The 20,204-nt window shown below is 34.0% G+C and overlaps 1 protein-coding gene across 1 annotated transcript; it reads right to left on the minus strand.

Annotated features, from left to right (window-relative positions):
- Positions 1-4,907: 4,907 nt before the first annotated feature.
- LOC115964315 lies at positions 4,908-19,622 on the minus strand. Its single transcript, XM_031083651.1, has 4 exons — positions 19,605-19,622; positions 16,835-17,635; positions 16,539-16,743; positions 4,908-5,299 (listed from the first exon to the last, which is right to left on the minus strand). The coding sequence occupies exons 1-4, from the start codon at positions 19,620-19,622 to the stop codon at positions 4,908-4,910; spliced, it is 1,416 nt and encodes a 471-aa protein (XP_030939511.1).
- Positions 19,623-20,204: the final 582 nt, after the last annotated feature.

A 20,204-nucleotide genomic window follows, 5' to 3' on the forward strand; every position in this document is an offset into this window, starting at 1 on the left:
GGATTTAGAGGCCTCCTTGGATGATGACCCTTTCTTCCTCCTAGCCAAGAGGTCCTTCAAACCTTTCCTCTGATTCAATGCCATTTCGTCTTCCTCCTCTAAGCTACTATCTACCTTGGCAATTATGAGCTTAGGAAAGCGAACTGCTGAGGATCTGTCAAGCTTGCCCTCTGAGTCCAAGATCTCAACAAGATCTACTCGTACCTCTCCTTCTTCCTCAAGTTGGAATTGGTCTATTTCCTCCTCGAGTGATAGACATGAAGAAACAGTCTCTTCCCTCGAAACCACTACTTCAGGGAGTGCAAGAGGGGGAGGCAGCTCAATGGGCACAACGTCCTCGCGGGCAAGGAACCCGGGTACTGAGACATCTATCCTGCATAGCCAAGGATCACCGGCCCTAATGGCATTGCCCACTTCTAAGAAATTTTCTAATAGTGGCACGAAGTCTAGGATGAGGTGGACCACTCTCAGCTCCCTGTCCTCACTCACAAACACCTCGGACCTTAGGACTTTGTTGAGGTCCGTGGCGTTGACCAAACTGAGGCGAGGTGCTACGTGCCTTTTATCTGTTAAAATAGCCGAGGAGAAAAATCATGGTCAGACCAACAAAGCCCATCATCAAAGGAAAATGAAATGCTAAAGGGAAGAGTAGCAAAGCTGAAAGTACTAAATCCCATGTCATGGAACCTAACCCTAGGGTACCCCACTTGACTCTCCCTCCAGAGTTGGGCAGTGAAGACCATCATGCCACTCCCTAGAGGCGATTAGGTAGTTGTCCTTCATGCCCTTGTTGGACTTGGGAAGACATGATACAAGCTTAACGATGGAGGACCTAGACTTGAGGTAATACCCCGCATCAGCAAGTGAATGGCACTCGTACATATGGACGACGTCATGCCAAGTGAGTCTCAAGTCCATCTACTCGTTGAGAGCATCAATGCAGCCCAAGACCCTAAATAGGTTGGGCGTGCACTAATAAGGACACAGCCTATGGTTAAGTAGGTAGTCTTGGGTTGCCCTACCCATGGGAAGCGTCATTCCTCCTTCTATAAGGGCGATCATTGGAATGACAATCTCCCTTTCGTTTCTATCTGTAACCACCTAGTTTGGAGCACAATACCTCAAGGCAACTCCTTGTGGAATGTGGTACTTCGCCCTGAAGCCCTCCATACCAGCGAAAGAGTTTACAAGGTGCTTAAATCTACCCATTTAGGCAAATTAAGGGGAAGTAAGGGCAGTGTTTTTGAAAAATGAGTAAAAGTTAGAAGGCCAAGGAGGCAAGTCAAGAAGAAAAGAACTTGAAAACATAAGGACTTACGAAAATAAAAACAAATGACACTTCAAGAGCTTCTTAAGAGTTGGGAGATTTTGGAAGTCTTGAAAGCTTGAAAGTTCGAGAGGTCTTAAGAGTTTGCAGATTTGTGAAAGTAAAGGAAAAGTAAACCCACCAGACACCTTTATATTGGAGGAGGAATTAAGTGGGAGTTATCTCGCTCAAAATTTGAGGGAAATGCCAGCTGTAGGATCTACATCTCACCATAGGATGTGGGGAACATAGCGCCTCTTGGAGCATTTAATGAAATCTTTCAAACTCCAAAACGTCAGGGGTAGTTACTAGACACTTGAAGTGACATTCTCACGTGTGGAAATCAAAGAAACATGTGGGATTATTTATCCAAAATCAAAACCCCATTCTTCTCCTCAGATAAGAGGGGAAAACTGGAGTTTTGAGGGACTATTGTAGGGAGCAGGGGCCCAAGAATGCAAATTGGGCCTTGGGCCTTGTCTGAGAACACTCATTGGTCTGAGGACAGGTAAACAGTAATGAAGATGTAAGAATCAAAGCTCCACGGGCAAGTTGTGACTAATAAGGCTTAGAAACGTATGCCAAGGAGGGATATCTCTTTGGCTAGGCAAAGTAAAGGTCAGATGGTGCATTCTGTTATCCAGAGTGACCTCCCAGGAGATTCTATTGATAAGGATATGCTTCATGGAAGCATAGAACCACGAAAAAGTTAAGAAATATCTAAAGAGAAAGCTGTTACCACCGCATTGAATGCTCTGTAGCTAACTCTTTGGCCGCATTAATGAGGAAGTGATGCCTGGACAGTAATTTTCAGCCTGAATAGTAATTTTCAGCCTTACAGCTACTACCAAAGACTTTAGGAAGGGGCTGATGGGACAAAGATCAACACCCACATTCTACATTACACCTAGAGGGCAGAGATGAAGAAAGAGGATAGTATAAAATAGAAAATATACTATAAAAAAAAAAAAAAAGCAATTATCTATGAATATATGTGTAGGGTCACGTTTTTCAGCCCAGGCCCAAGATGCATGGGACCTTAGACCAGTGAGCCCGGTACAATGAATTTGTAGAGAGTGGACCAAAGAGCTAGGCTTTAGTGTATGGACAACGGTTAGCACGGTGTTCTTCACGATCAAGCTAAGATGTACTGAGTTTACCAGAGAGGATTGGTTCTTGGCATGGTCCGAGGAGCTTTTTCTAGTGCCTCTGGTGTGTTGGGGGGTCTCAGCCCCCTTTTCTGTCTCCCTCCACTCCCTTTTTATAGTAGTTTCCTTCCTCCTGAATGGGGTTCCTAAGGTAGATACTTGTCCCATCAACCCTTCTCTCCAGTTGTTGGGAGTGGTTGTAAAAGCAGAAAAGCATGGCTATGTCAGGCACAAGGCACTGAATGTAATCATGGCAACTTTTCCCTCTGACATTTCCATTTTCTCCATTGTCCTTTTCTGCTTTAATACTTTTTCTGTTCAGTGGAATGACCTGGAGTGTCACTACCAGTGGCAGGTTGCCCCCTTTGTCCTCGGCTACATCCATGCCGAGGAGGGTTCTTCCCATGGCCAAGGAGGGGTTTTTCCTTAGACTGGACCCCTGGCCCAATGTAGACATTGACATGGACCTCCTGGTCTTTTACCCCCCACAATATGTTTTAATTTGTTAGTCACTTTATTATATCAATTTCTTTTTCTTTTCTATTTTTAGTTATACAATGTTATTATGATTTGTTTCTAAAAAAAATGTTATTTATGACTATAACTTATTTTAGAATGAATGCAATGTCTATTGGATAGTTTATATCAATAATTTTCAAATGGCATCTTACATTGTATTATTAATGTCATTTCCTATTTAAAAGCATTTCATACATTTATGCTAAATATTCCTCTCTTTTTTTAGTAATTATTATGCTAACTATTTCAACTTAAATATAATGATACTCTCTTCTAAACTCATTTTATAGTTTTTCCTGTGCATTGTACGGGTTTAGCGACTAGTATACTATATATTAAAAATTGGACATAGAAGAATTGATTGGGCCAAAAAAAACAACTACAGCTAATATAAGTCTAAGAACTTTAAAAAGAAAAAAAATTCTTGCAAGTTTGGAGAAATCTGACTATGATATCTAACATAAAGGTTTGAAATTATCTACGGCTTAATAACTCAAGAACTAAACAAACTGCCCAAAGGAGATTGCTTTCAGATAAATAAATGACATATTCTGCATGAAATATAGGCGTGGATCTACAAACAAATCATGTGGTATAAAAATCTAGTTATAACCAAACAATCAGAGCATCACAAATCTACTAAGTCAACACCTTCTACCATGTGAAATACTTTTTAAATAGTTTAGGAATTGGATGTGCCCTGTGTAATGGTGATACATATTGACTAAGATATTACGGTACCTTGCATGAGAGAATAATTACCGCAAGCTCAAAATTAGAAGAGTTATAAATAAGTGGATGACAATACTACTAATACAGAAAGCACAGGTCTTCAATATAGACAACAAATCAGTATAATACAGCCAATGATTTCTAACCCAAATGTAATTCATTCATGGGAGATTGAATCGACTGGCATATGTCACAAATTACACCACAATCCTTTGAGGTGTATCAAAATGACATTCCCCCCAAACGTTTGTATAAATGACACTCTTTTCCCTAGAGGTGTTCTAAATCTATGTATATCTAAAAGCTAAGATGTAGAATTTAATGTTACTATACTCCTGTTGAGCCACCTTATCAGCCACATCATACTTTAAAAAAAAAAAAATTCCTTTTATGATTTTTATATTTTATTTTATATAAAATAATTAAATATAGTTCATGGACAAACCTGTTAATGCACTCCATTACTATCCAACATGTTACTATTCATTTGTTTTAAATGCAAATATTTGATTATTCAGCTACCCAAATTGATTTCAATTTTTCATTTTTTTTTCTTTTTAATTTCAAGGAATTGTTAAAATTGAATAATTTATTATCATTTCAAATTAAGAGAAAAACACTATAGCAATCAAGAACTGAATTTGTAATCAAACTTGAAAGAAATATATAAGAACAAGTCTCCTCGGATTGTGCCGAGGACGATTTTCCTTAGATAATACTAGTCTATCTTCATTTTCTTGTTATCTAAATTCACTTTAATTGTTGTCTGACTCATTAAAGCCTAGTTTTCCAACCCACTCTCTACAAATTCATTGTATTGGGCTTTTTGGGCCTAAATTCACCCATCCTTTGGGCTAGGGACTCAAATTGTGACCTTACAATATATATATATATATATATATATATAGAAAATTCCACCATTGAATTACATATTTTATATGTTCTTAACATGCATGCCAATTTTCATATCAATCGGATGTTATTTACCATTTAATCCATAAGCTCATCTTTTATGCATTGTTTTAATCTACAAAAACTTGAATTTAAACACTTGATTGATGACATGGTATATTTGATCATCTTGAAATTTTGTAATCTTGGAGATCGAATAGATGAAGATAATGAAATTCAACGGTAGATTTTTCAAAATTCGCACTTTTTTTTTTTTTGAGGATCAAAAACGGTGAAATGTTATTAGAAAACTATAAATCTGAAAGTACAAAAGGAATCACATCCGGTGGAACATGCTCCATCCAGACTAACAATGGAAATGCAAATCTTGCTCTTTTTGCTAAGGCATGGGCCACACAATTACCCTGCCTCCTAGTATGAGAGAAAGAGAAAGTTCGAATCGAACCGGAAATAGACATTATGTCTTTCACATACTGACCAATTGAGGCGTGACCCACGTCACCTGACTTCAAAGCCTTGTAAACACTCTCTGAGTCTCCTTCAAATATTGACTGTGCCATGCCCAATTCTGCAATGAACTGTACAGACCTTCTTGTAGCTAGGATTTCCACCAACTCCACTGTACCGGGGTAAGGAATTTTTTCTGAAAGTGCAGCAAGTACTTCGCCATTTCCGTTTCGCACTTAATTAAAAAATATTGGGTAATATAACATTGCTTAAAGTTATATTATGTGTAACATTTTTTTTTCCAGAAGATATTAAGTGTAACTTGAACCTATGGATATATATATATATATATATATATTTTTTTTTTTTCTACGTTGCAAAATAAATAAATTAAATATATTCTATTGATTAAAAGGGGGGCTTCTTCCATTTGCGGCCTGATAGAAACAGCCCAGAGATTTATTATCATGCACACTATTTGGCTGGTAAAAATTCATTACCAAATGATATACACGTTAGTATATAACATGCCTAGCCAAATAAGATAAGAAGAGTGTAAGAAATAGGAGAAAGTGGATAATAAAATTGAAGAAACCTGGAAGTAGGCGTTTTTGGAATAACTATTAATGCCATCTCCGCCATTCATTGGATAAGATTCAGACACTGTATATGCATTGTTGCTCATCTTCAACTAACTCTCTCTCTCAATAACATTAATAAGGCACTCAATTTTATAGAATTTTGTGTGCCTTCAAGTTTTAACTTTATGCTACTCTCAAAAAAAAAAAAAAAAGTTTTAACTTTATGGAAGAGGGCGATGCTTAAAATTATATCATGTGTAACATTTTTTTTAGAAGATATTAAGTGTAACTTGAACCTATGGATATATATAAATATATATATTTTCTACGTTGCAAAACAAATAAATTAAATCTATTCTATTGATTAAAAGGGGGGCTTTTTCCATAAATATAGTAATAAACATATAAAAACAACTATAAATTAAGCAATAATATCAAAATAACTAATAACTTTATAAGTTAAACTGGTCAAACGGGTCGAACATGACCCGTTTATTAGATGGGTTAGCCGTGTCAATCCGAATATGACCCGAACTGTTTAACCTCAACCCATGACCTGTTTATAAACGGATTAGTTGTATCGGGTTTGCAAGTCATATCAAATTTTGCCACCCCTATTTGCTGGTCCTCTATTCCAATTTGGGAAGTTCCAAAATGAAATCCTCTTTTAATAATTAATAAATAAATTTTCTATCTTACACTTTACTTCATTTAGAAATTTAATACCATTAATTTTCTATAGTTTAAATTAACGAGGGTAGTTCTGAAAATTTATACTTTTTTATACAGCAGACAAAACAATAAATGATGTTTCCTTAAAAAATTTAAATTTTAAAATAGAATAAACAAAAAATTGGGATAGAGGGAGTAATCTATATATATATATATATATATAAAACCAAAGCCTTTGGAGCTCCCACAATTTTCCACATCACCACTATTTTCTTTTTCTTTTTATTTGCCACATCATTTTTATTTTTTTGCTCCAATTCCAATTAGAACACATCTTTATTTCTCTCTTTACGTAACCCTTCTTTGCCAAAAGGCCCAAAACCCACACTTCATCATTGACTCAAATAAAGGCTGCCTCCATAAACCCTAAACCTTCAACAACCCTAAATGTTGTAGCCAGCGTCTCCCTCTGCCTCCAAGAAAACATTTATCCATATTGGGTTTTCAAGTCATGTAGCTACAGAGCTTACAGTCAAGTTGCTAAGGATCCTATTGTAGTGACAAGAGAGAGTGCAAAAGAATAAACAACTAGGAAGAAAGAAGAAGCTGAGAGAGAATTGGAGGCTAGAAGATCAGCCGAAAGAAAGGTATGTGTGTACCAAAATTATATCTTTACTATTGCATAGACCTTCAATTATATGACTTTTTGAACATGAAATTCTACATGTTTACCTTCACAGCTTCACAACACTAAATTGATGTTTGTAAAAGTAGATCACTAATTTAAAGTTGCCACAAGACAGTATACATTTATTTAGAATTGCCAAAGACTAAGGTAGTATTAACTGTATAGATGCATAATATGGATTATGAAAACATGTAGCATGGTAAGAGGAGTCTTGGCAATAATTTAGATTAAATTTAGTAGCAGTAGCCAAAATTAGGCTATAGTTAATTTCTGAAGCATTCATTGGTTTGTTGTAGTTCACCCTTCAATATTGTACAAATAAACATTCTCTTTGTTTGTGTTCGTGACTAATTTGACGTTAGAGACTTTTAATTTGAACTATTTTTCCTTTGTTATTTTCTGCTCTATATTTATTCTTCAAACATATTTATTCCTTTGTTATATTTTGCTCTATGGGTATTTATTGTAAAATATAGGTTAATGCACTTTTTTATTTAGTTAAAAATTTGTATTTTGTTATTGTGATTTTCATGTTTTGATACTTTTGTTGTAAGTGAATGGACAAGTGCTTGCATTGCGAGTGTCCTAGCCAACGTATTCAAATAATTTTTATTTCTTTGGTTACATCTTTCATAGTTTATGAATTATGTTTGTTTTAATTATTCGAATTAAGCTCTTCTTAATTGGAGGCTTGGAGTGACTAAACTTATTGGGAATTTTTATTGAGACCTCGCATTGAAGATAAGAACATTGGCCTGATCCCTTTGTGACATTCAAGGTTTGGTCTTATCAAAATGAAAATTTTTCTAAGCAAGGTATGCTTTAGTTTCCCCACCTATCAACTAAAATCCAACTAAGTTTAATTAAGTCTTTTACTATCTTTGATGTTAGGGTGTGCTATCAATTAGGGGTTTCATTGTACATTTTTTTTTTTTACTTTTTTTGCAAAATTATTAATGTACCTTCAAGCAAATTAAATATATATGATTATTATTGAATTATTCCGTACATCGCACGGGTTAGCGACTAGTTTTATATATAAATATAAAGAGCTTTGTAGATGAAGTGATTAGAAGTTTGGAACCACACAATTATGATAAATTTCAACTAATAACTGCCATAATTAAAAAACATATTTATGTTGAACTTTCTCGTCCATTACAAAGAGCAGACTAGCTTATTATAGATTTGAAAACTATATATATTTGTCCACTCGTTTTGTGTTTTGCGAAATACTCACCAAAGCCATTTGGATTTTCTTTTCTTTTACACTATGATTCGTTCCGTGAAACAGTGTGTGAGCAGGACGATTGTTGCGTCCGATTTATTTCTGTGGAAAGAGTCTCACTCTCTGGTACCACCGATTCCTCTAAAAAAACCCAATGAGCGGCCCATCGTATTGGTTTCAAGGCCTTTGTATGTATCAATTACGCCGGTTGAGAATCTGAGTTTCAAATGGGAGGTGTCCGAGTTGGTGGCTAAGAAGAAGAATATTATTGGTGTGTATTTGGCGATGTGGTAGGTTCTGCAGAATGAGTTTAAGTTGAACTTGAAGCAACCACTGTTAACTCTCTCTATCTCATGATGCTGAATCTATGTCCGAGTTCGGGATCTATCAAGCTCGTTAACGAGAGTGACAGTGATATTGAGCTCCGTGTCTATCAGGGTGGAGTAACTCAATTTACACATACGCTGAAAGCTCATGAAAGAGATGAGATTAAGAAGAAAAAGTTTAAAAAATATATCACTCCGGATGCCCCTACAACAGTGTTTATCGAAGCGGCTAATGCAAAGTGCGAAATCGAGACCTTATCTCCGGAAGATTTTACCAAATACAACAAGTTGGTCTTCAACATCGGCAAAGGGGGCTTATCTATCATGTTAGGTTCTAAGAATTTAGGAACTAAATGTATTAGAACTTCAATATGTATATGTTGGCAAACCATAATCAAAACGTTATGTCTAGATTTAGGCTGCTCAAAGTGTGTATATATGTAAAGTTGGAATCAAGTAACTGCAAGAAATTACTATTCAATTTCTGCAAGGCTCGATCGATCGAAAATTAGACTCGATCGATCGAAGCTCGTGTAGATTGTTTTTTTGCAGAATTTTCCAACTCAGCCCAAGCCCATATGACGTGTAGGGTTTTATATTTTGCTTCAAGTATAAAAGGAAAAACCCTAACCACGTTTTAGATGTTGTTGATATGTTGTGTGTGTGAATCTCTTGTGAGATCCAGAGGTGTTTGCCTTCATACATACTTAAGGTTATCAAGATCAAGATTGATGTCAAGAACTTGGTGATCGTTTCAGTTGCTGCATAAAGAGCTTAAAGAATATCACAAGTGGGAGAACTTGTGCTTGCTGTGGATCAAGGAAAGAAGTAGTTTGTGAACTCGGAGCTGTCACGTGGTCGTGGTAGTAAGTTTTCTACTCGAGGTAGCAATAGGATGTTAGTGGTCTAAGTCGCTATTGTAAAATTTCAATTCTTTCATAGTGGATCTGTTTTACCTTGAGGATAGCTAGGTTAAATTCTCTCCAGGTTTTTTACCGATTTGGTTTTCCTGGGTTATCATATCGTTGTGTTCTTTATTTTCTACATTGTTTACTTGATATGATTTATTTGTGTTAACCTAGATTTGAATAATTTATCTAAGTAATCACTTGGCTAAATTACTATGTTAAACAACTTGTGTTTTAAGGGGTCTAAAAATGTACATATCAGTAAACACTAGCCAGCTTTCATTAATTATACTAATGTGTGTAGAGATTCGGTAATTAACTTCCTTAGGTGTGAAGTTTGATTTATTTTATGCTTAGTAACTGTTGTATACATAATATCTCTGTCACATCGGTGAATCTCATACTTCTGAGATTTACCTTCATGTGAGAGGGATGTATACAACAGTTATACAAAACCGTAAATTTGCTTGCAATAAAGTTTCGTAATGAAACTGTTTGTGTCCATCGTACGTGTTTGCAGCTTGGATGTAATCCTTAGATAGGTAAAGGGAATAGGTTCGACCAAGAATGAAGGATGAGCGAGCACGTGGTCTTAGCCGAATGAATTATCTCTTGGGATCCAAAAAACTATTCCTCTCATTTCCTTTGTATGTGTTCTTGAATGTAATTTTAAGGAATAAGTTCTTGTTTGCTACATATATTGCTTGCATATTATTGATCAAACACTTAGCAGGAATCTATTATTTTGTCTTTAAAAAAAAAGCACGATTCTATTAAAGCGCACCCAAATTTGAGTCCAAATCTCATGTCCCACTTTTAGTGCTCTGCTCCATGCTTTACAAATAAAAACTTGCCATGTGTAACCTAATTCATTAAATTCTAATTTTATTACTTTAATTTTTCATGAGTTACACAAAATAAATAAATAAAACTCAGCACACCTATCACCACCACCACCACCAACCTCCACCAGCACACCACCTACCTTCACCAGCGCCACTAGCAAGAGGTTGTCAACATCATCAATGTTGCCATTGACAACCAACCATGGCCTCTAGCGAACCCATCTCTCTTCCATTTCATCCCTCTCAAACCCATCCACCACCATCGTCACCTTTATATTGAAGGGTTACTAAGGATTTGTTGTGACTATTCAGATCAACCTACAATAATCTCATTTATTTTCAAAAGGGTATTGCTGATTTTGCTTTTAAATTGATGGGATTGTTGTTTTAACCAAAATTTCAATTTGGGTGTTTGTTCTTCGGTCGAAATTAGTGGTGGGTAGAAGGGAGATGGATCCGTCAAGGAGGGTGGCTGGCTGTGACTATGTTGATGGCATCAACGACCTCTTGCTAGTAGCACTAGAGATGGTAGGTGGTGTGTGGGTTTGAAAGGGATGAAGTGAAAGAGAGAAGAGTTCATCGGAGGCGGTGATTGGCCGTGAATGGAAGCGTCGATGGCATTGATCGCCTCTTGCTAATGGTGTCGGTGAATGTAGGTGGTGTGCTGATGGAGGTAGGTGGTGATAGGGTGTGCTAGGTTTTTTATTTATTTTGGGTAACTAAAATATTAATGGAATAAAATTAGTATTTAATAAATTAGGTTACACATGGCAAGTATTTATTTATGAAGTATAGAATGGAGCAGAAAAAATGGGACATAAGTTTAAACTCCTTAAATATCTATTGTGACTTCGCTTCATAAATCTATATTTGGTAGTACTCTAAGGATTCAAATAAGAGTAATGCTACAGGCACAAACTATTCTACAAACATTTTACAAACTGCTGATGTGGCATGCTCCACCTCAGATTTTTAAAAACTAAAATACCACATCAGATATTAACAAAGAAAATTAATAAAAGAAAAAAGAAACCCAGATTAGTTTTGCTTCTAAACCCTCTCTCTGCGCCTCCCTCTCTGCCTCAAACGTATGGCGCCACCCTTTCTTCCTAAACCCATTCGCAGTCAAATAGGCCAACATTCTGCTATTCAAAACATATTCATTCTATAGAAACAAAGAAAATTATATATATGATATGATTACAAATCAATTTGGTAGGTAAGCATATAATTTTGTCACTGAAAGAGATTCAGTAGTGAAATTATTGCAAGTGGTATTAGTGATTATTCATTCACATTCAAAGAAAAAGTTTGTTGTTTTCCGTAATGTGATTCAAGCTCTAGATTAATAAGAAATTGTTGTCTTTTCTTGATTCAACCAAAGAAGTAATGAAAGCATTGAAAGGGGATTCAAATGTTATTTCTTTCAATTTTACGTCTTAATTGAATAAAGCCAAAATGTGTGATACAGATTATGCCTTACAGGTTGATATATGTTATTTGTGGTGGTCGATCAAGTTCAAATGACAGGACAGAATTAAAAAACTGGAACCCACCAAAATATGCAAGTACAAATAGACAGTAGATAAAGATAATTGTTTGTGTGATCATCTTTATAGTGAAATTTTGGCCTGATATGAAGCAAATCTGTAGCGCCGGAACGTTTTGTGTTTTTCACCAAAACGTTTTGTGTTTAGGATATTGTTGGCACCAATGAGGCAAGGAGGGAGGGAAAAGTCGTACGTTTGAGGCAGAGAGGGAGGCGCAGAGAGAGGGAATCGTTGCAAAAGTTGATTTGGGTTTCAGCGGCATTAGTCAGAGTGTGAGGCTTGGGTTTAGGAAAAAAGGGAGGCATTATACATTTGAGGCAGAGAGAGAGGGTTTAGAAGCAAAACAAATCTGGGTTTCTTTTTTCTTTTATTAATTTTCTTTGTTAATATCTAATGTGGTATTTTAGTTTTAAAAAGCTGAGGTGAAGCATGTCACATCAGCAGTTTATAAAACGTTTGTAGAATAGTTTGTGTCTGTAGCATTACTCTTCAAATAAATAACAAAAAATAGATAGTGAAAGTTTTCGTCAAGGCAATTCATGTTGTAAGCACAATCATTGTCTCCTTAATAAATTTCAAAATAATTTTTAACTTTACAATAACCTAATACTTTTTTTTTTTTTTCAATGTTAGTATTTTCTAGAAAATGGGTCATTTTCCAAAAAATTATTTGCTATAAAACTAGCTCATTTTTCTTGTTTGGCAGCAACCATAAATGAGTTGGAAAATGATCTCTTAACTTTGCTTATTTAGCTTTGAGATAGAGTTGTTTTCAACAAAAAATAAAATAAAATAAATAATTAAGTGGAAAAAATCTCTAAAAAATAAGCAATTCTTTCTTTTTTACCAAATATAGTTTTTCTTTGACTTATTTTTTCTAATGCTACCAAACATTGAAAAATGTGAAAATTATCTTCACACAAGGTTTTCCATCAAAACAAATGGAGCGTTAAGTATCAAACTACAACACGAATTAAACTTAGAAGGCATCAAAATTCAAAACGAGGCTTAAGAGTAACCATCTTTGAATCTAACGCTCCATTTGTTTTGAAGTGAAACACATTTTTAAGTGTTTGGTTGCATGTAAAATGTGGTCAAACTTGTAAAATACTTTCCATTAACTGTAAAATCCTTTTATAAAAAGTTATAAAACGTGTTACTTTAAAAAAATTTATAAGAAAATTTTACAAAAACACACAGTAGCTTCCCCTCCCCCCATCTAATGGTTAGGTCACTAGTCTGATGGACTAGGCCGTCAGTTTGGCCACCAGAGACATCAATGCCAAAGGTCTAATGGCCGTAGCTGCCATTTTGATGATTAGTGTTGGTGGTACGGTCACTATAGACACTGCTATAATGGCGATTGTGGGCAGCTTGTTGGTTGGAGAAACCGCTCCAACGATTAGTGCTGCAAGTCCAGTCACTAGAGAGACTGTTTCAACCAGGGACGGACCCAGGATTTTAAGCTAGTGGGACCCGAAGTAAAAAAAAAAAAAAAAAAAAAAAAAAAAAAAAAAAAAAAAAAACTCCAAATAGACATCTATATAGTATTAAAAAATTATAAATACTTAAAATTATGTTCTAAATACATTAAGATGCAATCATTTACCAACAAAAACAAAATAATGTTTTTTTTTAATACTAGGCTGGTTAGGATTTTTTTTTTTTTTTTTTTTTTTTTGAAGTTAGAGCATTCACATTGGTGTCGCTAAAAATTTTAGCTTTTAGTACCTCAAAAAGTTACTTTATGTATTTTACTACCTCACTTTACAATACACCCAACATCAAATATTTTATTTTTTTTATAATTTCATTTAAAATAATATAAACAATTCATTAAAATAATAAAGGAAGCGAAAGAATTTGATTTTTTTAATTGAAGGAAAAGATATAATCTTAATAAAATATTGTGTTTTATATTTAACAACTTGTTACAATCAACTGGTATTTATACCAGTTTACTGTAGTTGCAAAAAAAAAATAGCTTTAGTTTCTCCAATAACACATGATTTTTTGGTTCTTTGGTGGTAAAATAGTTTTTTTTTTTTACTAAAATACAATCATCATTGTGAATAATTTTATTGTTTTTGTTAAGTTTTTTGGTTGGATAGTTGCTATTTGGGTGAGGTTAGTTAGGCTTATTATGGAGAAAGGGAACCTAAGATTTTGGAAGAGGACCTAACAAAAAGAACGAAAAATTTTATAACTTATAAAAAAAAAAAAAAAAAATTGGACCCAGGGGGGCCTGGGCCCCACCTAGGTCCATCCCTAGTTTCAGCAATCAAAACCGCCAATTTGGCCATCAATGCCAGCAATCTAGTGGCCGAAGTTGTCGTTTCGACAATCGGTGCTAGTGGTTCGGTCATTGGAGACACCATTCAGGCTGCTAGTCAAAGGCTTCAGTTAGTGGCGGAGCCAGAAATATTTTTCAGGGGGGGGGGGGAGGGGGAAGCTAAATACACACACACATAAAAATTAAATCCAAAGAATAATACACACACATATATTTATAGTATTTATTTATTGCTTATACATTGAATATTTGTAATTTTAATTTAAAATATTATATTTTCTTACCTAAACAAAAATATTTACATCTAATAAGTGTTTGAATCTTTGCAAAAAAAAAAATTAATAATAATAAAGTCCTATCATGTCTAAAAATATAAGTCAATTTAATAAAAATAAAATATAATTAAATTATGTATGGTATACATTAAATACATTTTAATATAATGAGCTATGTATAATATAAGAATAATTAGAGGAAATAAAAAATGCATTAGTCAACTATATAAATACATTACATGTTTTTAGTAAAGATCTAGAGGGCATTATTGAAATTTATGTCCAAAATCATTATTTCTTATCCAAAAAAACAAAACAAAACAAAAACAAAAACAAAAAAAAAAAAAGGAAATTTTTGAAAAGTCAAGGGGCCCCTCCCTTTGCCCATCCCTAACTCGAGTGGCTGAGCTACCTGTTTTGGTAGTTTGCTTGAAAAATTTTGTTTACCATACCAAATTCTTGAAAATATTTTACTTCAAAATAAACAGAGCATAGGATATAGATGAGATCAACTTAAAGATCCTTGAAATTTAAATTTGATACAGCCTAGATTCAAGACAAGTTACATATAAGAACTCTAAAGACACTTTTTTTTTATGTAACCTTTTGAAATCTATGGTCAGTAAAATACATGTATGATTTATATAAATGAAAATTTTAACTGTGCAGTTACCTGAAATCATTTGAGACAAAAGCAAGTTGTTCACTGGTGGATGTTGAAATTGGTTTCCTTTAAATATACCAAAACATTCGTTCATTGGCTTGCTGGTGATCAGGAACAGAATAAGTACAAGCGATAGGATGCTAAAATGGGTTATAATGGTGATCCGCTTTATGTTTTCCGTAGGAACAACATTGAGAATATGGATCAACTATTCTTTGAATGCTCTTTTACAATAAGAATTTGGAGGCAAATTGTTATGAGCTGTTGTTTGATATCTTATCCAAAATTTTGGTGGGAGGAATTAATGGAATGGGGTTGTAGCTAAGACTCTTTTATTACAAGCAGCTCTATTAATTTGTAGCTAAGACCTGCAACGATGCAGTAGAATAAACTGTGAATATTGTATCAACAAACTGTGAATATTGTATCAACAACTTGCTAGAAGAATACTGTATAGAATAATGCTGGGTTCCGTACAAGCTAAGAGCCTTAAGCTTCTCTTTTCAAAGAGACTGCCCATCCGCCTGTATCTTCAATTCTTCATAAACTGTACGTGCAAGCTATCTATGATTATCAGTGGTTGAAAGTTGAATATAATAGACTAAATAAACAGACATACAGTACTCTTTGCCCTTGGACCCCACAACTCCAAGCTTTCATCAACCCAATGGTGGGTGAGAACGAACCAGAAGAGAAACTGCTGGGACGGTTCAGGAGGGAGGTGTTGAAAGAGGAGGTTCTTTGAGTATGATCACCACAAGAAGAAGAAAAAGGCACGTGAGGCTGCTAGAAGGAACCGAAAGAGGTTCGGACTTTTGTCCTCTTTCTGTCCATTTCTTTGTTTTTTTTTTTTCCTTCTTTTAAAATTTTATTTACATTTCTCAAAAAAAAAATATATATATATATATATTTACTTTTTGTGGTTCTGGTTGGTAGCGGAGAAACGGGGAAGAAAAAACATGGAAATAAATATTCTAGCTTTGGGTTTTATGTTAGTTCTGCAAGATAGTGATTGTTATAATAATGCTTAAATAAAAGAGATTTAACGTTGGTAATCAATCAAAAGTGATGGATTCATGTAATTAGGTAGGAAGAGTAGAAAGTGTCACCACTCACACAGTAATTGATTATATCAATATGTTGTAAAATTGAATGTGATCTTAAAATTGTTGTAATTAATTTTTTTTTTTTTTTTATACCAAAAAGGGAGAAAGCAAACCAACAGATTACACAACAGCTGGATTAAACCATCTACAGTTCAGAGGCATTTGACATGCCAAGTTAGCAACTGACCAAACAGAATTAACAACAAGTTTAGGCACTAAGTACACATCACAGCAAAGCCCATTTTGGTTCAAAAATTCTAAATCAGCAAGCCTGATTTGTTGCAGCCGGTTTGTGGTCTTCCTGTGCTGAAATAGATGGACTAAATGTTTGCTAGTACCTAGAAACAAAATATACTCGAACCCATGGTTTTTAGCTTTGAGAGCAGCTTCCACCATAGCATCCAACAACGCCCCACATGTTGTATCAGCTACACTACTATTAACACCATAAAACAAGCTATCTCCCTGTCTAGTAATAGCTTTATAAGCTGAAGACCATCGGTTTGGCTTCCTGCTCCTGGCTCCAGCAAGCTTAACTATCAACTGCCATTGCCCTGAGGATGAGTAGTGGTCTTGTTAAGGTCTTCTTGGCTGACTAGTGTGGCTTGGTTGATCAAGGAAAGCCTCTTTGTACCTGCAAGCCATAGATTGAGAAATTAAAAATCACACTCATAGGAATAGGATGTAACCCATCATATAGCACTCTGTTCCTGTGTAACCAAATATGCCAAAGGGTTGTAAAAATTGCTTGTAAGTAAGCCATTGAAGAAGTCTCCCTGGATTTGAAGTTGATGAGGATTGTTGAAAGCCATTGTTGGACACTTAAACTCCTAAAGTCAGTAGCATGTACAGCCAAGGTTGATCCGTGCCAACAAGCTCTAGTAAAGGGGCAGAGGAGAAAGAGATGAGTTGAAGATTCAACATCAGAATTACAGAGGGGACATGTTGTTTGGTTTGGAATGCCTCTGTTGTTCAGATTAAGAAGAGTGGGTAATCTGTCCTGGATAAGTTTCCAAACAAAAGTATTGATTTTCAAAGGTACTTTGACTCCCCAAATCAGATTCCACACATTTTGGTTTCCATGAATATTTCCAAGAGAAAGGGAATCTTGTATAAGAATCTCATAGGCTCTTTTGACTTTGTAGTTACCATTAGCCTCATTGGAAAACTTCCAAAGCAACTTGTCTTGCACATCATGAGTTTTAGGTAAAGGAATTTGAAGGATTTGTTTGCTCAAAGGAAAGGGGTAAAAGGTTCGGACCAAGTCAGCTTTCCATGTTTTGGAATTGTGGTCAATAAGATCCCCCACTGTACCTGTTTGTATTTCAGGATGATGCAAGTTACCATGAGAACTAGGAAACCAGTTTTGATGAGTAAGTGGGATATTGAATCCATTACCAACTCTCCACTGCCCCTCCCTAAGTCTAAAATCAACCTGCTTAACAATATTCTTCCAACACCAAGAATGATGAGACTTTGGAGGGCCAAAATGGCCATATACCACCTTTTTTGGAAATTTTTAGCAACAAAACACTGTTTCGGAAATAAATGGCAAAGTACCACTTTTTCCAGAACTCGAGTTTCAGAAACTCGAGTTCCTCATCAGTTCTACCACCTTGGCACTGCTGAGTTGGATTTGTGCGATTAAAAAAAATTATGTGGTACTCGAGCTTGGTAAACTCAAGTACTGTTTACACAATACTCGAGTATACCAAGCTCGAGTACATTTTATAAATAAAATGCAAAAAAAAAAAAAAATTACACAGTACTCGAGTTTGGTTTGTTTTTTTGTTTGGGGATAAACAACAAATAAACCTAAAGATAAAAATAAGTATTTTTTTATGTTTTTATTTATTTAAATAGAAGCATTGTAAAATATAGAGATTTTAATTTCGAAATATGAATTTAATTTTTACATTAATTAAAATTGTTCACTGTTTTCTCATAAAAATTGTTCACTATTTTCTGTATAAACAATTTCTACGATTTTGCATAAAATTATTTTCTGTTCAGCATTATTTATGAAATTGTTCGCACTCTTTTTTGCATAAATTATTTTATGTTCACTGTTTAAAAAATTGTTCACTGTTTTCTCATAAAACACCAAGTGAAATCGTGTTTTCTAAATTTAAACCCCAAATCTGAATGCTTTTTCATGTTTGAATTTCACAATAATCGAATATATGTTTCTGCTTTGATAAAATCTATTTCTACATTAATAAAATTTTCCCTCTGCACATCATATTTACTATATATTCAAATCTGCTTACCGCATTCATAAAATCTGTTTTTTGCATAAATTAAAACTGTTCACTGTTTTCTCATAAAAATTATTCACTGTTTTCTGTATAAACAATTTCTACGATTTTGCATAAAATTATTTTCTGTTCAACATTATTTATGAAATTGTTCGCTCTCTTTTTTGCATAAATTATTTTATGTTCACTATTTAAAAAATTGTTCATTGTTTTCTTATAAAACACCTAGTGAAATCGTGTTTTCTAAATTTAAACGCCAAATCTAAATGCCTTTTCATGTTTGAATTTCACAATAATCGAATATATTTTTTTGCATTGATAAAATCTGTTTCTACATTAATAAAATTTTCCATCTGCACATCATATTTACTGTATATTCAAATCTGCTTACCGCATTCATAAAATTTGTTTTTTGCATTAATTAAAACTGTTCACTGTTTTCTTATAAAAATTGTTCACTGTTTTCTACATAAACTATTTCTAGCATTCTGCATAAAATTATTTTCTGTTCCGCATTATTTAAGAAATCTTCCCTCTTTTCTGCATAAATTATTTTCTGTTCACTATTTAAAAAATTGTTCACTATTTTATCATAAAACACCTAGTGAAATCGTGTTTTCTAAATTTAAACGCCAAATCTGAATGCTTTTTCATGTTTGAATTTCACAATAATCGAATATATTTTTCTGCACTGATAAAATCCGTTTCTACATTAATAAAATTTTCCCTTTGCACATCATATTTACTGTATATTCAAATCTGCTTACCGCATTCATAAAATCTGTTTTTTGCATTAATAAAAACTGATCATTGTTTTCTTATAAAAATTGTTCACTGTTTTCTGCATAAACTATTTATAGCATTCTGCATAAAATTATTTTCTATTTAGCATTATTTAAAAAATTGTTCACTCTCTTTTCTACGTAAATTATTCTCTGTTCAATGTTTAAAAAATTGTTCGCTGTTTTCCCATAAAACACCTAGTGAAATCGTGTTTTCTAAATTTAAACGCCAAATCTGAATGCTTTTTCATGTTTGAATTTCACAATAATCGAATATATTTTTCTGCATTGATAAAATCTGTTTCTACATTAATAAAATTTTCCCTCTGCATATCATATTTACTGTATATTCAAATCTGCTTACCGCATTCAAAAAATCCATTTTTTACATTAACTAAAACTGTTCACTGTTTTCTCATAAAAATTGTTCACTGTTTTCTGCATAAACAATTTCTACGATTTTGCATAAAACTATTTTTTGCATTAATTAAAACTGTTCACTGTTTTCTGCATAAACTATTTCTAGCATTCTGCACAGAATTATTTTCTGTTCAACATTATTTAAAAAATTGTTCATTCTCTTTTCTGTGTAAATTATTCTCTGTTCACTGTTTAAAAAATTGTTCGCTGTTTTCCCTCAAAACACCTAGTGAAATCGTGTTTCTAAATTTAAAAGCCAAATCTGAAAGCTTTTTCATGTATTTCACAATAATCGAATTTGTTTTTCTGCATTGATAAAATCTGTTTCTACGTTAATAAAATTTGCTCTCTACACATCATGTTTACTGTATTTTCGAAGCTGCTTACCGCATTCATAAAATCCATTTTTTGCATTAATTAAAATTGTTTACTGTTTTCTCATAAAAATTGTGCACTCTTTTCTGCATAATTTGTTTTTAGCATTGGCCCAGTTATTGCACTTATATGGTTCTTGTGTTTTTTTTAAATATGTAACCATATGAAT

The sequence above is a fragment of the Quercus lobata genome, chromosome 10 (assembly GCF_001633185.2).
Source record: "Quercus lobata isolate SW786 chromosome 10, ValleyOak3.0 Primary Assembly, whole genome shotgun sequence".
In the NCBI taxonomy this organism is placed as follows: domain Eukaryota; kingdom Viridiplantae; phylum Streptophyta; class Magnoliopsida; order Fagales; family Fagaceae; genus Quercus; species Quercus lobata.

Coding starts and splice junctions, on each gene's coding strand:
- LOC115964315 (XM_031083651.1), bottom strand. Junction 16,744..16,834: donor TCTCAATCTATGGCTTGCAG/GTACAAAGAGGC, acceptor GGGCAATGGCAG/TTGATAGTTAAGCTTGCTGG. Junction 5,300..16,538: donor CGAGTATATTTTGTTTCTAG/GTACTAGCAAAC, acceptor TTTTTAATTAAG/TGCGAAACGGAAATGGCGAA.